At 39.0% G+C, this 22,685-nt stretch overlaps 2 protein-coding genes across 3 annotated transcripts in view; one reads left to right on the plus strand and one right to left on the minus strand.

Moving 5' to 3' along the window:
• The window catches only part of ODF2L (outer dense fiber of sperm tails 2 like), a 110,762-nt gene extending 102,624 nt beyond the window's left edge, over positions 1 to 8,138 (minus strand). For both annotated transcript variants that reach the window (XM_080655180.1, XM_080655185.1), the window contains exon 1: positions 8,063 to 8,138. The gene's annotated coding sequence lies outside the window, so the exon portion shown is untranslated. The remainder of the gene's footprint in view (positions 1 to 8,062) is intronic.
• Positions 1 to 19,614, plus strand: part of CLCA2 (chloride channel accessory 2) — a gene marked incomplete at both ends in the record, with an annotated part of 53,193 nt that extends 33,579 nt beyond the window's left edge. Inside the window, 8 exon segments of the mRNA XM_080655177.1 lie at positions 1,402 to 1,632; positions 2,677 to 2,854; positions 3,673 to 3,779; positions 6,409 to 6,633; positions 8,936 to 9,206; positions 11,999 to 12,172; positions 15,380 to 15,613; positions 19,172 to 19,614. Of these exon segments, the coding sequence (XP_080511303.1) occupies positions 1,402 to 1,632; positions 2,677 to 2,854; positions 3,673 to 3,779; positions 6,409 to 6,633; positions 8,936 to 9,206; positions 11,999 to 12,172; positions 15,380 to 15,613; positions 19,172 to 19,614 (1,863 nt within the window).
• Between the last annotated feature and the right edge of the window lie 3,071 nt (positions 19,615 to 22,685).

Below are 22,685 nucleotides of genomic sequence, written 5' to 3' on the forward strand. Positions count from 1 at the left end.
GATGACTGGATCAGAAAACTATGGTACATCTACACAATGGAATACTATGCTGCCGTAAAAAAGAAGGAATTACTACCATTTGTAGGCACTTGGATGGAATTAGAGAACATTATGCTAAGTGAAATAAGCCAGTCAATGAAAGAAAAATACCACATGATCCCACTCATTTGGGGATAATGAAAAACATTATAAACTGATGAACAAAAAGATAGTTACAGAGGCAGTAAAGCATCAAACAGACTGTCAAATTACAGTGGTAAGGTTAGGGAGAGGTGGGGGTAATAAGAGATCAACTGAAGGACTTATATGCATGTATATAAGAGTAACCAACGGATGCAAAACATTGGGGGGTGAGGGCATGTATGGGAGTGGGGTGGGGGTGGGGGGCAATGGTAAGATATGTACACATATAATACCTTAATAAAAATTTGAAAAAAAAAAAAATAAAAAAATAAAAAAAAAAAAAAAAAAAAAGAAAACTGAAGCTAAAAAAAAATAAGTAATTTCTCTCTGGTCACATAGTTAGCAAAAGTGGAAGGCAAGTCCTTGTTTTATCCACTCTACCAACTTACCTCTCAATATTGTAAGAGAAATAATTGTTGGGAAAGAAGGCAATGAAGTCACAGTGTGTAGAGTTTGAGATACCTGTGGGACATTAAATTGGTGACGTTTCCTAAGCGGTGCGAAGTGCAGGTACAGATGTTGAGAGAGATGCCTGGATTGTAGATGGAGACCACGGTTATCTCTGAGCAGGTGGTTACTGAAGCTCAGCTTCTGGTTCACGGCCATCAAAACAAGTGACCCTAATGAATTAATCAGCATCATCACCTGCCCCAGACGGGACACTAATATTGCTTTATACTTGGTTAGTAGTCCAAGGAGTAACGGTACAGTCGTACATATATCTCAGTTGGTCCTCACAGCAATTCTATTTCAGTAAGTAAGAAATACATTATTATTCCCACTTTACGGATGATGTGCCCAGCCTAAGATGAACATCATAACAGAAGTCAGTGCCAGGATAGATACTTCTGAGTACCACTCTCCACTTCTTTGCAATATTTTCTCTTACCCAGATTGAATTTTAAAAGAAACAGCTGAGTTTTAAAAGAATTCTGTGTTGGAGAGAAATAGTGAGGATGTATATTCTGAGAGAGTGGTAACTATGAACAGCTTGTCAGGGACAGAATTCCAAACCACTGCCTCCTCCCAGAAAAGCATTCATTTTTGAGTCTGCAGTTAACCTAATGATATTCTAGCATAGTGTCACTCTTTACAACTCAAAAAACTTGCAAATCAAAACCCTAAAGAATTAGCAGAGATCTGTGCTCATTAGGTAACTTAATCATACTTTTGTTTACCAAGCAAATGTTGTTCCCTTTTTTTCTTTTGGGGACACAGGCTGACAGACTCCTTCGACTGCAACAAGCGGCAGAATTTTACTTGATGCAGATTGTTGAAAGTCATACCTTTGTGGGCATTGTCAGTTTCAACAGCAAAGGTGAAATCAGAGCCCAGCTACACCAAATTAACAATGATGACGACCGAAAGCTGCTGGTTTCACATCTGCCTGCCACTGTGTCAGCTGACGCAGAAACCAGCATCTGCTCAGGGCTTAAGAGGGGATTTGAGGTACAGAACCCCAAGTCTGGGATCACTATCACATTTCTTTCCTTCGTTTTTTTTATCCGATTTGGGCTAATCTGTTACAATGTGGTCATACAGCCTCACTATAGGAGAGCAATGATGGATCATTGTTAAGGTCAGGAACCATATCTTGTTCATCATTGCATTCCCTGTGCCTAACAAAGTACCTGACATGTAATAGTTGCTTAATAACTGCCTGTTGAAGGAAGGAGTAAATAAATGAAAAGAATGGCCCAGGCGGGGAGACTTCAGCATCATCTGGACACTTGCTGAAACTGTCCCTGTCAATTCTGGGACTATCCTAGCTGTGGCCATTGTTACCCTTGGGTTTTCCCGTCAAAATCAGCATATCTGGCTCCTGCCTGCAGTCATACCAGTCCTCAAGCATATAAGACTCAAGACCAGAGATACGTTTCAGGAATGTTAGAGTTCATCTAAGTTAGCATAAGTTTGGATTCAGCATCTGAGATGCAGCGATCAATCAAACATCTGGTATCAAGCAAAACACATCAATTGCCATTGTTGCTGCCTACAGGCAAATGTTGCTCAACTTTGGCTGCCCATTGAAATCACCTGGGAATTTAAAAAATCCTGATGCCTAGGTCTCATCTCCAGAGAGTCTGATTTAATCGATCAGGGTTGTGGTCTGGCCACTAAAAATTTTAAAGCTCCCCATCTGATTCTAATGTGAGCCATAGCTGAGAACCACTGTTCTCGGGCCCTTCGATCTCACACGGTCAAGTTCCCTCACATCCTCCATGGGAGACTCTATTCTGAACTAGTGGCACATCATGGTGATTGGAACAGAAAGAGTCCCTGTGCACAACAAGCAAACGGGCAAGGGTGTGTAGGATGACCAGTGCTGGTGGGGTGGTGAGGACTACATGGGGATGGGCATGGAGTGCAGGTGCTCCAGAGGACCTCAGAGAGGCACGTGCCCACTGGTGGGGAATTTCAGAATGAATTTTTCTGCTCAATAAGACAATTTGAATTACATTTCCTTCCGAATGACCGATGCTCCCTGTTCAGGTGGCTGAAAAACTGAATGGAAAAGCCTACGGCTCTGTGTTGATATTGGTGACCAGTGGGCATGATGAGCATATCAGCAACTGCTTGCTCACCGTGCCCAGCAGGGGTTCAACCGTTCACACCATTGCCCTGGGTGCATCTGCGGACAAAAACCTGGAGGAACTTTCACATCGTACAGGTAAATGAATTCCTAGAAACTTACGTTTTAGAGCATTTCCGTTCAATTTGAATATTCAAAGCACAACAGTGAAACCAGATTATGTCCACAGAATACATGGCTGAATTGAAAAAAATACAAACCGCTTTCTTAAGGAAAAATACACACGAATCGTTGCTAAAAGTTGCCTAAATTTTGCTGAATATTTTTTTTCCATTTACTTAGAAGGAGATAATTATACTCAACCAATGAAAATATTTTTTATAATTTCTTTGTTAAACTAGCCTGAGCATGTATGATCATGGAACTAAAAATATGTTTAAGATGAAATGCACTAACTTCCATGATAAAGACACATATAATATTGTAAGCCACATGTCTTTTTCTAAATGAGGCACAGAGTAATCTTATCTTATATTCTTATATTCAGTAAAAATGGGTATGCTGACTTGAAAACTGAAAGTTAAGTCTTACTGAATTACTTTTGAAAATGATGTTTTCAAAATGTAAATATAAATATATAGCAGTATAGATCACAATTAACCTAGATTATCCAGGAATTATATTAGACTAATAAACATGTATTTATTGAGTTTTTACCATGTACGGAGTATAGTTCTAGACCCTCACGTTACATCTGTGGACAGAAGAGACAAAACCACCCCTTTGTGCTGCTCACTATGTGATTGTGAGGGCGCCATGCAAACAAATCAAGCACTGCTCCTAGTTCTCCCGAACCAACCCTCTTATGCAAAGAAAAGTTGTTGGAAACGGCCTAGATTTTATTTTTGTATTCTGTTATACATTTTAAGAGTTAACATCCAAATCATGTATTTCAGGAGGTTTAAAGTTCTTTGTTCCAGATAAATCAACCTCCAATAGCATGATTGATGCTTTCGGTAGAATTTCCTCGGGAACTGGAGACATTTTTCAACAATGTATTCAGGTCAGAATCTCCTATATGTTATAGTTACAGCTGGCGGAAGAGGGGGAGGGAGACAAGGAAAATAGATGAATTGGGTTAATTGCCTCATTCACCTTATTTGAATATGTGATGAGCTTCCTGGCATCACCAGAGCCAGGCTTCATTTCTACCTGAGGTCTGTACTTCTCAGCCCTGGGAGTCATTTTCTGTAATTGCTTTTCAAGCTCTATAAGCAGAGCTTGCTCCTTCCTCATGGCTCAAAATGAAGGTGGGGTGGGGATGCAGTGGAGGGAAGGCCCAGAAGAAAAATTAAAAACTATGTATTTAGTTTCAGTTCCATAATAACTTTCCATAAATCAGAATCCATTTTACTTTAGCTTATCCAAAAACTTTTTTTGAAGCTCCTCTCGAATATGAAAAGTATCAAGCCCTAGCCAGTTTGGCTCAGTGGATAGAGCGTCTGCCTGTGGACTGAGGGGTCCCAGGTTCGATTCCGGTCAAGGGCATGTACCTTGGTTGTGGGCACGTCCCCAGTAGAAGGTGTGCAGGAGGCAGCTGATCGATGTTTCTCTCTCATCGATGTTTCTAACTCTCTATCCCTCTCCCTTCCTCTCTGTAAAAAATCAATAAAATATATTAAAAAAATAATAAATAAATAAATACATAAAAAGTATCAACTATTCCATTAAATTCTAAAAATTCCTAAATATCTTTTTAACAACTACAGTTTATTTGACTTTGCTCACAAAAGCATCCTCTAATCAAGCTAATTTTTAAAAGGGTCCAAATTTTTCTTCTAATTAGTTTAAAGATATTTTGAACATAACTGAACAAAATTTCATCTGCTGTTTCCTCACAGATGGTAAGTGAACTTGCCAAGTTAATGGCTTCACATGAAGTCAGTAAATTATTCCTAGGAAATTTTTAACATAATTATATGTACACAGTAGAGGCAATAACCATCATTCCATGATTAGAAGTGAAGAAGGGAGGGGAGGTTGGGGGTTATCTGTAATACTGTCAACAATAAAAAAAAATTAAAAAGAAATGAAGAAAGGTGAATTATAAATGACAATATATACTAGACTGCAATTGGCTTTCTGAATGATCTTTCTACCTGTGATTTCCTCTTTGATAATCCTATCTAATAAAGAGGTGATATGCAAATTGACTGTCACTCCAACACACAAGATGGCTGCCCCCATGTGGTGAAGGATGGCCGTGCCCATGTGGACACAAGATGGCCAGCAGGGGAGGGCAGTTGTGGGTGATCAGGTCAGCAGGGGAGGGCAGTTGAGAGGGACCAGGCCTGCAGGGGAGGGCAGTTAGGGATGACCAGGACAGCAGGGGAGGGCAGTTAGGGGCAACCAGGCTGGCAAGGGAGGGCAGTTAGGGGTGACTGGGCCAGCAGGAGAGGGCAGTGGGGGTGACCAGGCTGGCAGGGGAGGGCAGTTAGGGGTGACCAGGCCAGCAGGGGAGGGTAGTTAGTGGCAATTGGGCCGGCAGGAGAGCAGTTAGGCATCAGTCAGGCTGGCAGGGGAGTGGTTAGGGGGTGATCAGGCTGGAAGGCAGAAGCGGATAGGGGCAATCAGGCAGGCAGGCGAACGGTTGAGAGCCAGCAGTCCTGGATTGTGAGAGGGATGTTGGACATCCCTCGAGGGGGTCCCAGATTGGAGAGGGTGCTGGCTGGGCTGAGGGACACCCCCCCCCCGTACACAATTTCATGCACTGGGCCTTTAGTTCTACATAATAAAAGGGTAATATGCAAATTGTCCTCTCCACTGGGAGTTCTACCAGAGTTCGACCAGGGGGCGGGGCCAGCCCACCAACCACGCAGGTCCCCTCCCCCTGACCTGCCGCACCCCCAATCACCCCCCAAACCCAATTGGGGCGAGGCCGGCCAGCCAACCTCCCATGTGCCCTCCCCCCGGCTTGCCCAGCCCTATTGGCCCCGATCAGTGCTGGTCGGCTGGATCCCACCTATGCACGAATTTGTGCACCAGGCCTCTAGTATGAAATAAAAACAAATGTGTTAAAAAGTAACAAAATATTATTTATATGGCTCAAATCAAACTTATGTTCCCAAATTTGGCCACCTCTCCCCACTTGCTTTTGTCATTAGCCCCACTAGATTGTGAGCAGAAACCACATCTAACCTCCTCCAAGAGCTCAGGGCCCAGCACAGAATGTGGTATAGAGGTCAGCAGTTCACAAACACTTGTTAAACTGATTTTAGCAAATAGTCCACAATGTCTCTGCTGTCATCCACCAAAAAAAGTTTATATGCTTTCCAAGTTTGAGAATTTTACAGTGTTACTAATGTATTTATTGAATAAATATAATTTTTCAAAGTTATTTATAAACTTGTATCCATTGTGACTACACAATTATTAAATGCTGTTGAGCGACACTTGTATTAACTGTAACAAAATATTTTATATCTACTGCACTTATATAATACACTATATTTTGCTTTGGCAACAGATTTTTACATGAAAAATGATTTATGTAGATATAATACATGTTAGCATTAAGTGATTATTGTTTACTATTCATTTTTGTCACAAAAGAAAAAGATGGAATGATTATGTATACACTAGAAACCTTCATATATATATATATATATATATATATGTATTCTTTTGAACAGCTTGAAAGTATGGGTGAGAATGTTAAACCTCACCATCAATTGAAAAACACTGTGATTGTGGATAGCAGTATGGGCAATGATACTACCTTTCTAGTCACATGGCAGACCAGTGGGCCCCCTGAGATTGAACTGTTTGAACCTAATGGGAGAAAATACTACACACATAACTTTATCGTCAATCAAGCTTTGAGGTCTGCTCGCCTCTGGATTCCAGGAACTGCTAAGGTAGGTGTCCTGAGCTTGTTCATAATGACACCATTTAGTCAAATAAATACTTTCCGTTGAATCACATAATTAAATGCATTGTGTAAAGGAAATCCTATTCTGATGTAGCAAAATTTTACTTTAAATTTTATGAGGGCATTTTGTGAATGCTAAAATTTTAAGGGGAACAATTAATGTATGTTCAAAACTTTAACAAAGGAAATTAGTATGTATGCAGTAAAAATAATTTATTTTTGCTTACTTCCTTCTTTACAAAACCTACATAGACATACTTATCTGTACACTTAGAAAAAACCCTCTACTTAGAATTTATAATATGAATACATGCAATACATACTTTTTGAGCACCTACTATATGTTGAGTCTTGTTTTAGGTGCTTCATAATAAAATGCCATGATATGAATAAGAACAGGGTTTCAGAGCATACAGGAGGGATATGCAGATGGGATGGGATGTGGGGGTGGGGAGAATGCTTCCCGAAGTGAAAATATAAAACTGGAAATATGGAGGATAAAGGGGGCAAAGGTGTGAATGACATTTTGAGCAGAGGGAAGAGCACACAGAAAGGCTCAGAGAAAAGGAATATAGCTCTTCATGGAATTACAAGTTGTTTAATATGGATGAGCTACTGAGGAGCATGTAAGGTGGGGATTTAGGGGAAGGAAAGTGGAGGGAGTGATGAGGCTACAGATAGATACACAGGAGCTACGTCAGCAAGGGCTCTGCAGGACGGTAAAGGGAGTAGGAGTTTGAAGGGAATAGAAGTTTGAATTCTAAAGGTAAAGGGAAACCACTCAAGGTCTAAGCAGGGTGGTGAATTGACCAGATTTACGCTTGCACTACCTGGATGCCGTCCCGCCTCATCCTTCCCTTCCCCCCAGCCTCTGCTCTGCCTGCCTGCCTCTGGGCTAGCCTTCGTCATCTCTATCGGGTGATTCTTCTGAAGCACTACCCAGGTCAAACCTGCCTCCTATTCAAAACTCTTTGGTGGTCTCAGGATAAAACCCATGTGGTTACTTTTATATACCAAGCCCTTCATATTCCGGCTTCTGCTCAAGTTTATCTCTTAACCCTTCTCCCAAACCTCCTGTGCTCTGTTCCTACTTAACTTTTCTTCAAACTCATCATGTTCTTTACACACCTGTGCACAAGGGCCAGGAATACTTTACCTCCTTCTCGCTGCCTTTGCCCAACCTCTTCGTCTGGATTAGGTGCCCTATAAGGCCTATATGAACACACTTATTACACCCAAAGAGAAGTTTTTGATGTGGAGTTTCCTGCTATGTATCTGTTACTAATTTTATGGTTACAATAAAGATAGGTAGATAGATATAGATGATCTTGATGCCTAAAATGTGACTTCACTGGAAAGTGGTAAAGCACATGGATCTCACAAAGAAGGCTGGATAAGGTGTGGTGGCATCTTACCTTTCCACACTGAGTCACAGTCACACCCCAAGCCATTGTTTCCTCTCCTGTTCCTTCTGCTCGATTGTGTTCCTCCTCTTAACTTCCAGGGTTTAAGGAGCAGCAGCAGGAAAGAGAGGAAAAGGAGCATTTATGTACAGTTTAATCAAAAGAACAAATTTCTGCTACATTGCAGTTTAAGCTTTTTTCCCCAGACATTATTTTGTACATCTCCCCTGCCCCCCCAACCCCCATAGTTTAGATAAGCAAAAGAGGATGACATTTAGCAATATTTTATAAAGTACTCAACAAAGATGTTATAGAATCCTGACCAATTAAAAAAGAGTATTCCTTTTCTTCATCCCTAATAGTGTATGTGAGTTTTGCTGCTTGAGATTTTGGGGTATGTTGAGGGTTTGGGGGAAGTGGAGGAAAGGTAGGATACTATTGCCTTTAGGAAAGGTTATCCATGTAAATCACAATTGTCTGCTTAATTTACTGTACTTTTCTCCTTTACATAAAAGGAATAAAAACATTGACTATCCTTTTGGGTGAAGGGGCTCAGATTAATAGTTGCAAAGTACTTTAAAGCTTTGAAAAACTGTTATCATCTTCTAAAATGTGACTCAAGATGTATTCTCCTCCACAGATAAATTTCAGGGCATAATTCCTTAAAGAGGTACCGAATGATGTAAATGGGTTGTGCTGTCAGAGCCATGTAAATACTGAATTTTAAGCAGTTTCACTATTCCTGACATCCTTTTGTAGTATTTTAGAAAATGCAACATCAATAAGATAGGAACAAAAAACTCTAGGATCCTAGGTTTATGATTTAAAATTAAGGGTTTACCTTTTTCTTCACACCTGACGAAGCAGAACCCCTTTGTTTTGCAGCCTGGGCTCTGGACTTACACACTGAACAATACCCACCATACTCTTCAGTGCTTGAAAGTGACAGTGACCTCTCGTGCCTCCCATTCAGCCGAGCCTCCTGCTACTGTGGAGGCCTTTGTAGAAAACGACAGCACCTCTTTTCCCCACCCCGTGACGATTTATGCCAATGTGAGAAAGGGGTTTTACCCCATTCTCAATGCCACTGTAACTGCTACTATTGAGCCAGAGACTGAAGATCCTGTTATGCTGACGCTTTTTGATGATGGAGCAGGTAACAAGCAATGTCATGTCACTTTTCATGTGCTCAAGAGCTGCTGTGATGCTGCAGTATCCTTATCAAGCTTATCTTTAACATTCTTTCAATTCAATCGTTTTGCTCACCCAATCTTGTGAGGTTCTCAAATTCTCATAGAATCACTGATCTACAAAGTAGCTACAGGTTACATTTGCACAAGGAAAGCGAATGTGAACTTGGAAAGGGGGAGTATCCATGAAGCTCTGAAGAGTGTCTGTGCGTGAGCAAACTGGTGGAGAGTCGCTAGGTCTCGGCTTCCACCTGCCCAGTGGAGCTGGCCACACTCAGTGAGGTCACACGGGAGCAGGTCCTGTGTTCTTGGGACATGCCCACATTCTGCCAAGACTCACCAGCTTCACTATTCACTGAACTCATCAGACTGCACAATTAAAAGAGCAAATGAAAACCTAAGAAGGTGGATGCAATGACAGTGAATCCATTTTTCTCTCCTTGAACCCAATAGCGAAGAGAAAATTCCAAGTTGAACTTGTGACCCACAAGATGACCCTCGACTTTCTTTAGCCCAGTAGCTGGGTCAATAAGAGGGCATGGCCAGTGACTTTTGCACATGTGATTTGTCACAAGAAGGCCAAACCAGCAAGTCTCCTGGAATCCAGATAGAGATTTTGCCACTGCTGGGAAAATACAGTAAAGCAAAACAAAAGCCTACTTTAAAGCACTCCCTCCGCACAGGGAGAGTTCAGAGCTTCCTCCTCACACACAGACAGCACAACATCTAGCTGGCAAATGGCAGCCTCTGGGGCTCTTCCTGATGAACTTTTCTGACTTCTAAAAACAAACTCCTTGGCTGTTTTATCTTTCCTGTTCTGTTTTTCCCCCTAAACTAAATTCTCAGAATGACAATAGACCTCAAGTCTTTGTTAGCAACACCAAGTGTATGATCTACTGATAAAATCATGTTCCTTCCCTCTATTGTTTCAGAGAAAACCCATTAAAATGTTGCCATGGCAATCTTGTATGCCACTTATGAAACAAACATCCATTTAAGGGATTTTAGTTCAAGTCTGCCTCAGAGGGATACCAGAGAAGTCCTCCTGTTTTGTCTGTTTGGAATGGATCCAAATGACCTTGCATACCCTTGATTGCTTACCCTTGGCCCCACCTTTCATTTTTTTGTATAGAGTCCAAAAATGCACTTTGCAGAATGTTCCCACTTTGCCTAGCCTGCAGGCTGGCCTCCAGGAGGACGTTATCTTAGGAAAGATCACTTGAATAGACTCAATAGGCTTTAATATTTATTCCCTGGAACCATTTTATTTGGTGTCTAAATTTATACGCTAATAAAAGAAACAATGAAAAAAGATTGTTTAGGCATTAAAGTGTCAATTTAGATTTTTTTCCTTAGCACACATGTATTGTTTAATACTTATTTTTATATTGGAAGTGGTATTTATCTGCTAAATAAAATGGATAAATAAACCAAGGCTTAGAGAAATTTTCCATTATCGTTTCTCAACAAAGATAGACCTTATTCATCATTAAATCACTAGTCAGTACACAAAACAATTTCTAAACCTACTATGATCACAAGTTGCTTAGCACTTTCTATTTTAATTAAATATAACCTTACTTTTCTCGGGCTAAGGAGCAGCCCTCCCTCTGCTGTAGGGACTCTAGAACACTTACTTCAGTGAAGATGCAATGTCAGAGTGCGGGCTGGGTGTGTGGTATGGGGACAGAACAAGCTGCTTGGCCAGTGTGGCCACTACACTTGCACAGGGAATGTGATCTGCACTTGGGCTGAGCTGTACCTCCCTGCTGCCCTGGAGTCTAGGCCTTCCTGCCATTCAGTCCTGGACTTGGTTTGGAACTGAACTGCTCTCTGAAGTTCCATGCAAAAGGAGAGAAGTCTAGCACGGGCCAAGCTTTCAGCGTGTCTCCTGAAGCAAGGCAGCATTGGGCGGAACCAAACCCTGTCAAACGCCAAGTCAGTGAGCCCCTTCAAATCAGAACAGCAGTTCCATGTACCCTCTAATGAAAAAGTTAAATGATTTCACACTTTTTAAAATCAACCACAAATATTTTTTTCATCAGGAATATTTTTCTTTTTTTTTTTTAATCAGGGCTTCAAGGACATTCATAAACTCCTTGAAATTATGTGAAAATATACATATGTGCATGTATATTAATTTCCTGGGTACACATCACTTTTATCTTAAAAGGATCTATGACTGGTAAACAAGCTTTAAAATATGCTTGGTTTCTGTGGGGAACTAGTATTATTCAGGGATAGGAAAAAGAGCTCTAAAGGTGATAATTAAATGCTTTCTTAACACTGAAGCAGGTACAACTCATTTACCTTTAGAAAATAATTTTTCATAGGTTAAGGAACCACAGGGAGAAATTATGGAGCCATTAGATTTTTAATCACCTGAAGATATCAAAAATAGTTGTGACCATTACATCATAAGCTAAATTGAGAAGAATAAGGGGAGTGAATCTTATTTCCTTTTTTTAACATATTTTTATTTATTTCAGAGAGGAAGGGAGAGGGAGAGAGAGAGATAGAAACATCAATGATGAGAGAGAATCATCGATCAGGGCTTCCTGTTGTATGCCCCCCCACTGGGGATCTAGTCCGCAACCTGGACATGTGCCTTGACCCAAATCATTCAGTCCGCAGGCCGACGCTCTATCCATTGAGCCAAACCAGCTAGGGCATGACTCTTATTTCTTAATGATTTAATTAAATATTAGTATTCAGCTGTGATGACATGTTGACATTGAGTTTTTTTATATACCTACAGGTGCTGATGTTATAAAAAATGATGGAATTTACTCGAGGTATTTTTTCTCCTTTGCTGTAAATGGTAGATATAGCTTGAAAGTGCATGTCAATCACTCTCCCAGCATAAGTGCCCTAGGCCACCACACTTTTCCAGGGAGTCATGCTATGTATGTACCAGGTTACATAACGAATGGTAAGAATCATTAGCACTGCTATTTGAATACCATCATGTAATGTGTATATAACTGATAAGTGCGTGTGTGTGTGTGTGTATACTTGAGAGAGGGGGGGAAAGAAGTGAAAGAAAAAGAGAGATGGAATTTCAAACTTCATACTTAAGTCAGTGCGTAAGTTGTTGACTATCTCTTTATTCTTCAAAGAGTCATGGTAGTAGATTACAGGAAGGGAATAGGTAATTACCACAGATGTCTCCTACCTCCATTTTAGTCATTATTTTGACCCCCTTCTTGTGACTGTTTCATCAGAATTACTAAGAGGTAAAGAGATTTATTGAGTTTTCTCAGTTTCAGCTCCTGCATTTCCTCTACAGAGGTTTAGGCAGGGGAAAGAGGCACTTAGTAGTTAGCAGTTAAAAGAGGGAAGCAAATAACCCAAACAATCCACACAGGAAATGAGTTCCTGAAAAAATAAGAGTTTGGATATTACAAACAACTGAGTGCTTCCTGACGATGCTATGTCTTCCTTCAAGATAAAAGGGCCAAATAAATAGAAGATCCACATCTTTTCAACACCATTATTATAGTTCCTGATAGGAAACAGTGAATAAAGTATTACAAACAGAAATATGCTACATTATTTTATAAAATAAATCTCAGAAACATTTCTAAGTGTTTTTATTTTCAAAACTGCAGAATGTTTACGAATACTTTTCATGTATTTTATCAGCTATAATGAATTATTTTGTGTCTAAATATAATACTTCATTTGTAAGTAGATATTCCCTCTTTCATTTATAAACCAAAGATTTTTGAAGGCCTACCAGGTGACAGGCTCAGTCCTAGGATCTTGGGATACCAGGTAGAATAAGACTTGATTCCACTCAAGGAGTTTACAGGTTACTGTCTGGTCTGAGAATCTTTTTAAAACTCATACGCTTAAAGGATAAAAATATCATCATCTCGTGTACAGTGAAATTAGAAAAGTAATATTCATCTGTGTTTTTATCTGTGTCCTTCTTATGGGCCCTTGATAGCATAGAAAGAAAAGTTAGGGTTCCCTAGGCATGGCTGCCATACACAATATTCACTTTATCAGCGAATTTTCAGATGATGTCCTTGAGCACACACTTCACTGAAGAGTGAGAGCTGCTGTTTACACCACCAAATCTCCAGACAGCAGCATCTACTCCTTTCCTCCTCCCCAAGGGCTGGCTCTGCCTCGTGTATGCTCCACGCATCCCTCTGAGCAGCAGTCAAGCATGATTTGTTACTTCCCATAATAAAATACTTTTTATTGGTCCCTCTTCAGCTACTGTACACCTTTCTAGTCCCCATCGTCAGGTTCCTTGAAGTAAACCTGCTGTCTATACTTTCTCACCTCCAATTTACTACTCTGTTCACTGCAATGACTTCCATTCAAATCACTCTTCTATTCAAATCACTCAACTGGACTAGCTCTGGCCCTAGTCACCAATAACCTTCCTACTGTTAAGTTCAAAGGACACAGTTCAATCTCTTTTTACCTGACTTTAGTGGTATCTGACACAACTGATCGATTTTTCCTTTGTCATTTCCTGGTTTCTCTGATAGGACACTCTCTTGATTACCTCTTATGCGCCTGAATTCTTAGCTGTGTGACTTTGGGCACATTACTATGCTTCTGTGTACTTCAGTTTCATCATTGGTAAAAATGGGGATAATAATTATAGCCTCCTCATAGCATTGCTAGGAAAATTAAATATTTGATATACATCAGATACTTAGAAAAGTGCCTGGCACATGGTAAGCCAGGCACTCAATAAATGCAATTTGTCATTATAGTTGAAATTCTTATTAGATAATCTCATTAATCTATATAGCTTTAATAATATCTATATGACTATAACTTCCAAATTCATAACTTCTAAATTATTAAGTCCAGCTAAAACTTCTTTGGGAGATTAAAATCCATCTCTAACTGAATGACATTTCAATTAGATGTTTTTCAGGAATCACAAACCTTGTAAAACTTACAGTTTTAGTCTCCTTCACTTTATTTAGCCTGCTTCTCCTCCCAAGTAGCTCACTCTTTTTGTTGTTTTGTTAATCCTCACATGAGTGCATTTTTTCCTTTTTTTTTTTTTTAAGAGAGAATAGAAGGGAGGGAGGAGGGAAGAGGGGAGAGAGAGAGAAACATGATGTAAGAGAGACACACCGATGGTTATCTCCCACACATGCCCCTACCAGAGTCGGGGATTGAACCTGCAACCAGGTACATGCCCCAAACTGAAGTGAACCTACAACCCGTGGGTGTGTGGGCCGATGCTGCAACCACTGAGCAACACTGGCCAGGGCCCAAGTAGCTCACTTTAAAAACCTGGGAGCTACTTTTTTGTTGTTGTTGTTCACCAGTTTTCTCTTTTGACATATTCAAATCCACTACCAGCTTTTGCTGATTTCATCTCCAAAATACACCTCAAACTGCCTACTTCTTGCCTCCTCTCCACGGCTCTCGTCCAGCCCGACCTGCCATCTTTTCTCGTCTGGACTGTTGGCAATGGCTATCTCTGTGGCCTCTTTACTTGCTGTGCTTGAATCCATTCTCGCCCGAGAGAAGCCAGAGGGACCTGTCAGAGGACAGCTGTGATCGTGTTACTGCTCTGCTTCTGCAGCATGGAAGATTAAACTCTAAAACCACTGCATGGCCCACAGGTCCTACATGAACTTTTCTCCTGTCTCATCTCAAACTACTATCCTCCTCACCTTAAGTTTTTCTAATCTGCATATCTCTTCTTCACCTCAGTCTTTTATACAACCCCTTCCCTCAGCCTAGGATATTCTTACCTCCACTCTTTACCCAGCTGACACATACTCATACTTTAGAAAACCTTTAAACATAACTTCCTTGATAACACTCTAAATTATATACTTGTTTTATTTTATTTTATAGTACCCTGCCTTTTTTCCTTCTTACCTTTATCACAATTTATAAACATATGTTTATTAATATGACTATAAATTCCATATGGTGCTGTTTTGTCCATGATTACTGGCACAGGATATGCCCTCAAAAAAGTTACTGAATGAATGGATGAAAGAATGAATTGTGGAATAAACAAACTCAGTTGTTCTAAAAATGTAGTAAAGAAAAAAAGTTTTAAAATATCAACAATCTGTCAAAAACAAGCTATTCAGGAGGTTGTAATTTGTTGTTTTGTCTCTTCTTTTCTTCGTTGTCCCAGGTAATATTCAGATGAATATCGCAACAAAATCACTGGGCAGGAGTGAGGAGGAGCAAAAGTCGGGCTTTAGCCGAACAAGCTCAGGGGGCTCCTTTTCTGTGCTGGGAGTTCCGGCTGGCCCCCACCTTGACACGCTTCCACCATGCACAATTATCGACCTGGAAGCTGTACAGGTGGAAGAGGAGATGACTTTGTCTTGGACAGCGCCTGGAGAAGACTTCGATCAGGGCCAGGGTAGGTTTCTTGGTTTCATTACCTATTTTTCTACCAGGAGGCATTTCTAATAATCACATCAGGTGTTAATTGAATAAGAATAACTTTGGGAGTTTAGAGTGACAAAGTGACAGAGGATTGTCATGAAAAACTTTTTATTGCTAAAGCTTCACATCGTGGAGTCCAGGAATGAGTGTGTGCCAGCTCCCCCCGGATTGAAGAGGCCTTCGTACACTGACCAGCGCTAATCAAACAGAAACCTTGACTGGAAACATGAATACCACATGCAATGGTGGTCTTAATCAGCAGAAACAGAATCTGTATCGCAGAGCATGGACCACAGGAAATTAGTTTTCTGAAGATTGGATAGTGACTACTTGTTCAGAGTTAGAAGATGGGTTTAAGACAATGATTTCCCTAAGTCATGTAAACTTGGCACATTTTCCTCTCCCACTTCTGGCCATCGTTTTGTTGGGAAGGCTGGGACCAGTTCCCTGGCTTGGGGCTTTCTTCCCTTGCTTGGGCGAATGTTGATGAAGTTCCTTTTTAACTTTCTAGCATTCAGGCTCCAACCTACCTCATCTTTTGATCTCCATGGTAATTCAACAGAATAACTTTTCTCAAAAAATAATCTTTCCAATAATTTTCCCATCACACACACACAAAAGGTTATCATTGATTACACATTAAATGGTTTATTTCCTGATGCCTCTGATTGGAAGCCTAGAGGAGCCAATTTTATTGACTGCTGGTGTGTTGTTGTTTTTTTTCAATATCTGACAATAATAGTGACCACCTTGGACCTTTGCCAGTCTTGCTTCCAACTTGGACCATCTTTCTTTGGCTTATAAGTCTCTGTTTACTACACTGCTGAAAAGTCTCAATTACAAATAATTCTGTGCCACTGAAACAGTCAATATTGTTGGTTTATCCTCTATTCTTTTATCAAAATCTCTGTTCTTGCCAGAGAAGAAAGGAGTGAAACTGTAGGAGGGACATGCCCCTTACATAGTGGAAATAGCTATAACTTAGATGTAAAGGAAAAAAATCATTCCCACTCTGGCTTTAAGTTCAGCTGTTTCGTCTTTGGCAGGTTGCTTAAATTCTATTGGCCTCGGTTACCTTATGTGGAAAAGAGGACTAAAGCTATCTATTTCGTAAGGCATTGCGTATAAGAAATGAAATGATACATATGAAATCAGAAAAGGAAGAGAAAGTGTGCCCAGTAAGTTCCCTGGGCTTCTAGTTTGCATTGCTAGAGACTTCTCTAGTTTCTTATTTGGAGTAAGGGCCACAAACACTCAATCCCATTTCTATTTAAAGATAAGAGTGAGCCCAGCTGGTGTGGCTTAGTGGTTGAGCATTAACCTATGAATCAGTAGGTTATGGTTCAATGCCCAGTCAGGGCACATGCCCGGGTTGCGGGCCAGATACCCAGTGTGGGGCATGCAGGAAGCAGCCAATCAGTAATTCTTTCTCATCATTGATATTTCTATCTCTCTCTCCCTCCCCCTTCCTCTCTGAAATCAATAAAAATATATTAAAAATAAATAAAGGGAAGAGTGATGCCTGCTATCTACTATTTCCCCTTTTTCTCCCTGCCCTCAGAAGCATGGTAGTGTGTCAAAAGAGACACACAGAAGCTCAGACTCCCATTACTTAATAGGAACCTTTTTTTTTTTTCAAAACCCCCAACAGTTTAGACTACACCACTGAAAAGAGAAGAAAGAAAGTGAAGATGTGGAATTAGTGGTTATTAATGGCTTGAAAAGAATAACTACAACCAAATCGGAATTTAGTATATAATTGATATCATAAAAGACATTAGAAGGGAATAGAGAGAACTTCGCTCCAATAGAGAGACCTCATTGATGAACATGATGATTCAAACTTGTTATGCAAAACCTCAGAACACAAAAGATAGTTGGGGGAATGGCTGGATTAAGTTGCTGAGATCACTCAGCTATAACTGATTTAATGATCAACAATTCTAAAATTAACCAACTAGCCATGAGTAGACCAACTAGCAAGAAGGTATCCATTTAACTCATAAATATGTGCTTTTGTCGCCTCTTTCTTTTTTTCACTAATTGTTGGCTAGTACTTTTTTGGTCTATATTGGACATGTGGTTTCAAATTATAGACTCTGGAATCCGATATTTTTCTAAAGAGTTTTGCAATTTTTCTAACTTGGCAAGACTCATACTCCAAACTCCGTATCTCCCCTGTTGTGGGCATTAGCATAAAACTCTGCTCAGTTCTCAGCCTTCCAGCTATTGCTTTTCCCTTGAGCCCTTGATATTTCACCCACACATGCATAATATTGAGTCTTCAAATGATTTGCGAGAAGTTAGTACACATATTTTGAACTTGTCCTTCTCGGCCTCCTTCCATTTTCAACCAGTCTGGTCATCCCATACTTGGTTCTCTGACTTCTTAGCCCAATAAGATAGTGGCTTTTTCTATCAGTGTCAGTTATATGTGCTGACATGGTAAGTGCCCTCAGAAGAAAAGCTACATAAATAGAAATCATTTCCGGTCTGGTTCCCTTCTTTTAAAGGTTATCTTTCCTCTGGTTTCTATCTGCTTTTTATGCAAGTCCAGTGCTTCAATAGATTTTTTCTTTTCTTCAGAGTTTATGCCTGTTATCTGCTGGACAGTTAGTCCAAGAGAAGCCACTCAGCTGTTACCAGAATTAAGCTTTAGATTTAAGTTGTAAATATTTTTGTGACTTAACATTTATGTTTATATTTTGCTTAGGAGGTAGGAATTTTTCCCCATGCAGAAGTTTTTCATTTTATATACTCAAATTTATCAATTTTTTGTTTATGGCTTCTGAATTTTGAGTTTTAATTAGAATATACTTTCCCATTTCAAGAATTACTGGAATTCATCTATGTCATCTACTAAATACTTAATATTTTTATATTTTTAATCAAACTCTTTGATCACTTCAGAATTTATCCTGGAAAAAAATAGTTTATAGTATAGGTCATATTGTTTTTCCAGCTTTTTATCCAGTTATCACACCACTATTATCAAGAAATTTGTATTTCTCCCATTAATGAATTCTATCTCTATTATTTATATACTAAATTCCTGAATGCATTTGGCCTGTTTTTTGGTATGTCTACTCATGTACCAGTATGACAATTTTTTAGTTATTAAAGCATTACAGTGTTTTTATATCTGATAAGGTTAGTTCTTCAACATTGCTATTTTTTAGACTTTATATGGCCCATCTTGATTATTTATTTTCCATTTAAACTTTACAATAAGCTTGTTAAAATAGAAACTAGAGGCACTATTAATAGAATCATATAAAATTCAAAAAATAAAAGAAAAATATCTTTATTATGCTGAATCTTACCATTCAAAAAAACAATGCCTTTCCTCTTGTTTAGGTTTTAATCTGAGTTTTTAGATAATGCATTAAAGTTTTGTTCATGTGCATATTTCTTGTTATGTTTGTTCTTAGGTATTTTGACTTGTTGTTGCTATTCTCATTAGTCATTTGTACCAAATTAAAAAAATGTACTCAAAGTGACTTAACCTTCCCATTTATATTTTTAATTTCAGCTAACAGCTATGAAATAAGAATGAGTAAAAGTCTACAGAATATTCAAGATGATTTTAACAATGCCATTGTAGTGAATACATCAAAGCTAAATCCCCAACCAGCTGGCACCAAGGAGATATTTACATTTTCACCAAAGTTTTTCATAAACGGACCTGAACATCAACCTGATGGAGAGACGCAAGAAAGCCACAGAATTTATGTGGCAATACGAACCATAGATAAGAACTCCTTAAAATCTGCAGTATCTAACATTGCCCAGGCATCATTGTTTATTCCTCCAAAGTCTGCTCCTATACTTGCCAGAGATTATCTTATATTGAAAGGAGTTTTAATAGCAATGGGTTTGATAGGAATCATTTGCCTCACTATAGTTATAACACATTGTATTCTAAACAAGAAAAGGAGAGCAGACAGAAAGGAGCATGGAATAGAACTACTATGAACAAAATTACCTTGGTTCTTAGATGTAAAACCCATGCCCTTTGCACTTTACGAAAACACACCAATAAAAACAAATTGACATCAAAACTGTTAAAAGTGCTTTGAATTTTGCATACTACAGATACCGATTTTACATAATAAAAAGACAAAAATTCTTTTATAACCTCATTTTGAGGGTAAAGTAGAAAGCCCTTAAGCTTAAGCTATGAATAAAATAATAAAAAGTATTTTCCAAGATAATTCTTTAAAGACAGACAAGGCAAGGTCAAAGTCAAATCAGAGTCAAGAAAAAGCTCCTTTTATTGGAGAGAAAACATAGCCCAACGTAGAGAAAGGAGGTTACATCTGAATGATATAACTGTCTCTATGAAGCAATTGTTTAGTTACTTTAATTTTTCATTCTCTTTATCTCTTCAGAACAGATTGCTTGTTTATGACTAAAGATCAATGTGCATTTTATATATGGTGCCTCTTGTAAAATTCTTTATCTCTAACCATTTTGTTAACTATACTACAGATCACTATAAAAATTAACCTTAAAATGTGGGTATTATCCTTTTCCCCTGACACTGGTTTTGTAACAGAGGTCTATTGAATTTATTGTTTATCAGTTTCTACTCTCATCAAAGTAGCTTTCCAAGTTATTGTCTTAGGTGTTATTCAAAGCAAAAGGTTATAATTTTCATAAGGCTTTAAGTAAAAAATAAAAGACATAGTTCTAAACTTATTTTAATACATACATAGGCTACATAGTTTTGTTCAATTTCAACCCAAGAAGAGGTCACAGGAGAAAGGCCTTTGGAAATGACTAACTGACTCTGTTTTTTGTTTAACTAAGACTCCAGGAATCCTTTCTTGATCAGGGGTTATTTATATTGATCAAGGGGATGGGGAACAAATTGAGAGAGGGAAGCATAGGTCAGAAGGAATTGAAAATCATCTTTCATTTAATCTTATTTCTCTTATTTTTTTTAAAAAAGATTATTGAACAATAGAATCACTTGCTTTATATACTAAAGAACTGAAAACTTTGTTGGGTAAATACAGACAACAATGTAGAATAGATATTTTACAATCAGGACCAAATAAAAGAAAAAATTAGATTAAGTTTTGGGGATGGGGAAGAAATTGTGGTGAATTGGGACAAGAAAAAGCAACAGAAAAGGTGAAGCCTTGAGTTAAGAGCCTCAAAGCAGCACTGGCGGAAAAACAACCAACAATTCTCTCTACCTAAGCTGCCTCCTTGCAGTTCATACTACATCCCAGGTCTGGCCTTTCACATTCTAAGTCTGTAGTGCCTGCATTATTGCAGATGGGAGAGTTTTAAGTACCCACTTGGCAGTCAGTCTCTCCTCCCTCTAACTTGGGATTTGCTTCTCTGTAATCAATAGGCTGGTAAAATATTGAGATGGGGTGTGGTAGGTTTTATGTCCCCAAATGTTTTCCTTATTTCACAGACAGGAAAATGAAGGCTTAAGTGAGTAATCCAAAATATTGTGCTGATTAATGGCAGAGCTATATAAGAGTACTGCCAGGTTCTCATACTGCTCCTTCACTCCTGTATATTTAAGAAGGTGTGGGCCCGGCCTATGTGGCTCAGTGGTTGAGCATTGACCCAGGAACCAAAAAGTCACTGTTTTGATTCCTGGGCAGGGCACATGCCTGAGTTATGGGCTCGATCCCCAGTAGGGGGAGTGCAGGAGGCAGCCGATCCATGATGTTCCCCTTATCCAGGTTTATCTGTCTCCCTTCCTCTCTCTCTCTCTCAAAAAAAAAACAAAAACAAAACAATAAAAATATATTTTAAAAACAGAAATTGTGGGAAGATGCCGGGAATTATGACTAGAAATATTTAACCTTTTCAAGATCAATTACTAGGGGAACGGGTCTGGCTTTAAGGAACTAGGTTGTTGTTGTTTTTCTTTTCCATCTTGGTGTCGGAATGAAAAAAAAATGAACTTAAGTCTATGAATTAGTGATTTGGAAGAGGCAAAACAAAGTAAAGGATGCTAAGTGACAAACTAAAGTATATTACAGCAGGATAGAAAGGGGATTGTACCAAATGCATAGGCCAAACAATATTCAGTAGTTGTGAGGGAATGAAGCATTATAGAACAAAATAAATATATGGTAAATGTGGAAAGCTATTGATTTAGAGAAAAAGGAAGTTAACTTTCAATGAGAGGGAGATGGAAGCAGGAGATACGAGATTTTTTTGGGGATGAGTTAATATAGCCTATGCACTGAGCAGATTGCTGTTTATGGGTGCACTGTTGACTGTTTTAAAATTACCTTTCCATCTGCATGTTAGTACAAGAAAGCCTACAAAAAATATATATTATTTGCTTTTGGCTTTGCCTTCTGCTATAATGTATTTTTTTAATTTAATAAATCTTTATTGTTCAGATTATTACAATTGTTCCTCTTTTTTCCCCCATAGCTCCCCTCCACCCGGTTCCCACTCCACCCTCTGCCCTTACATCCCCCTCCACTGTCCTCATTCATAGGTGTACGATTTTTGTCCAGTTTCTTCCCGCACCCCCCACACCCCTTCCCACCCAAGAATTGTCAGTCCATACCTTTCTATGCCCCTGATTCTATTATATTCACCAGTTTATTCTGTTCATCAGATTTTTTTTATTCACTTGATTTTTAGATTCACTTGTTGATAGATATGTATTTGTTGTTCATAATTTTTATCTTTACCTTTTTCTTCTTCTTCCTCTTCTTAAAGAATACCTTTCAGCATTTCATATAATACTGGTTTGGTGGTGATGAACTCCTTTAGCTTTTTCTTATCTGTGAAGCTCTTTATCTGACCTTCAATTCTGATTGATAGCTTTGCTGGGTAATCTTGGTTGTAGGTTCTTGCTATTCATCACTTTGAATATTTTTTGCCACTCCCGTCTGGCCTGCATAGTTTCTGTTGAGAAATCCTCTGACAGTCCTATGGGTGCTCCCTTGTAGGTAACTACCTGTTTTTCTCATGCTGCTTTTAATATTCTCTCTTTTTGTCTTTTGCTCTTGGCATTTTAATTATGATATATGTCTTGGTGTTGTCCTCTTTGGATT

The sequence above is a fragment of the Plecotus auritus genome, assembly GCF_963455305.1.
Source record: "Plecotus auritus genome assembly, chromosome: 2".
Taxonomy (NCBI): Eukaryota; Metazoa; Chordata; class Mammalia; order Chiroptera; family Vespertilionidae; genus Plecotus; species Plecotus auritus.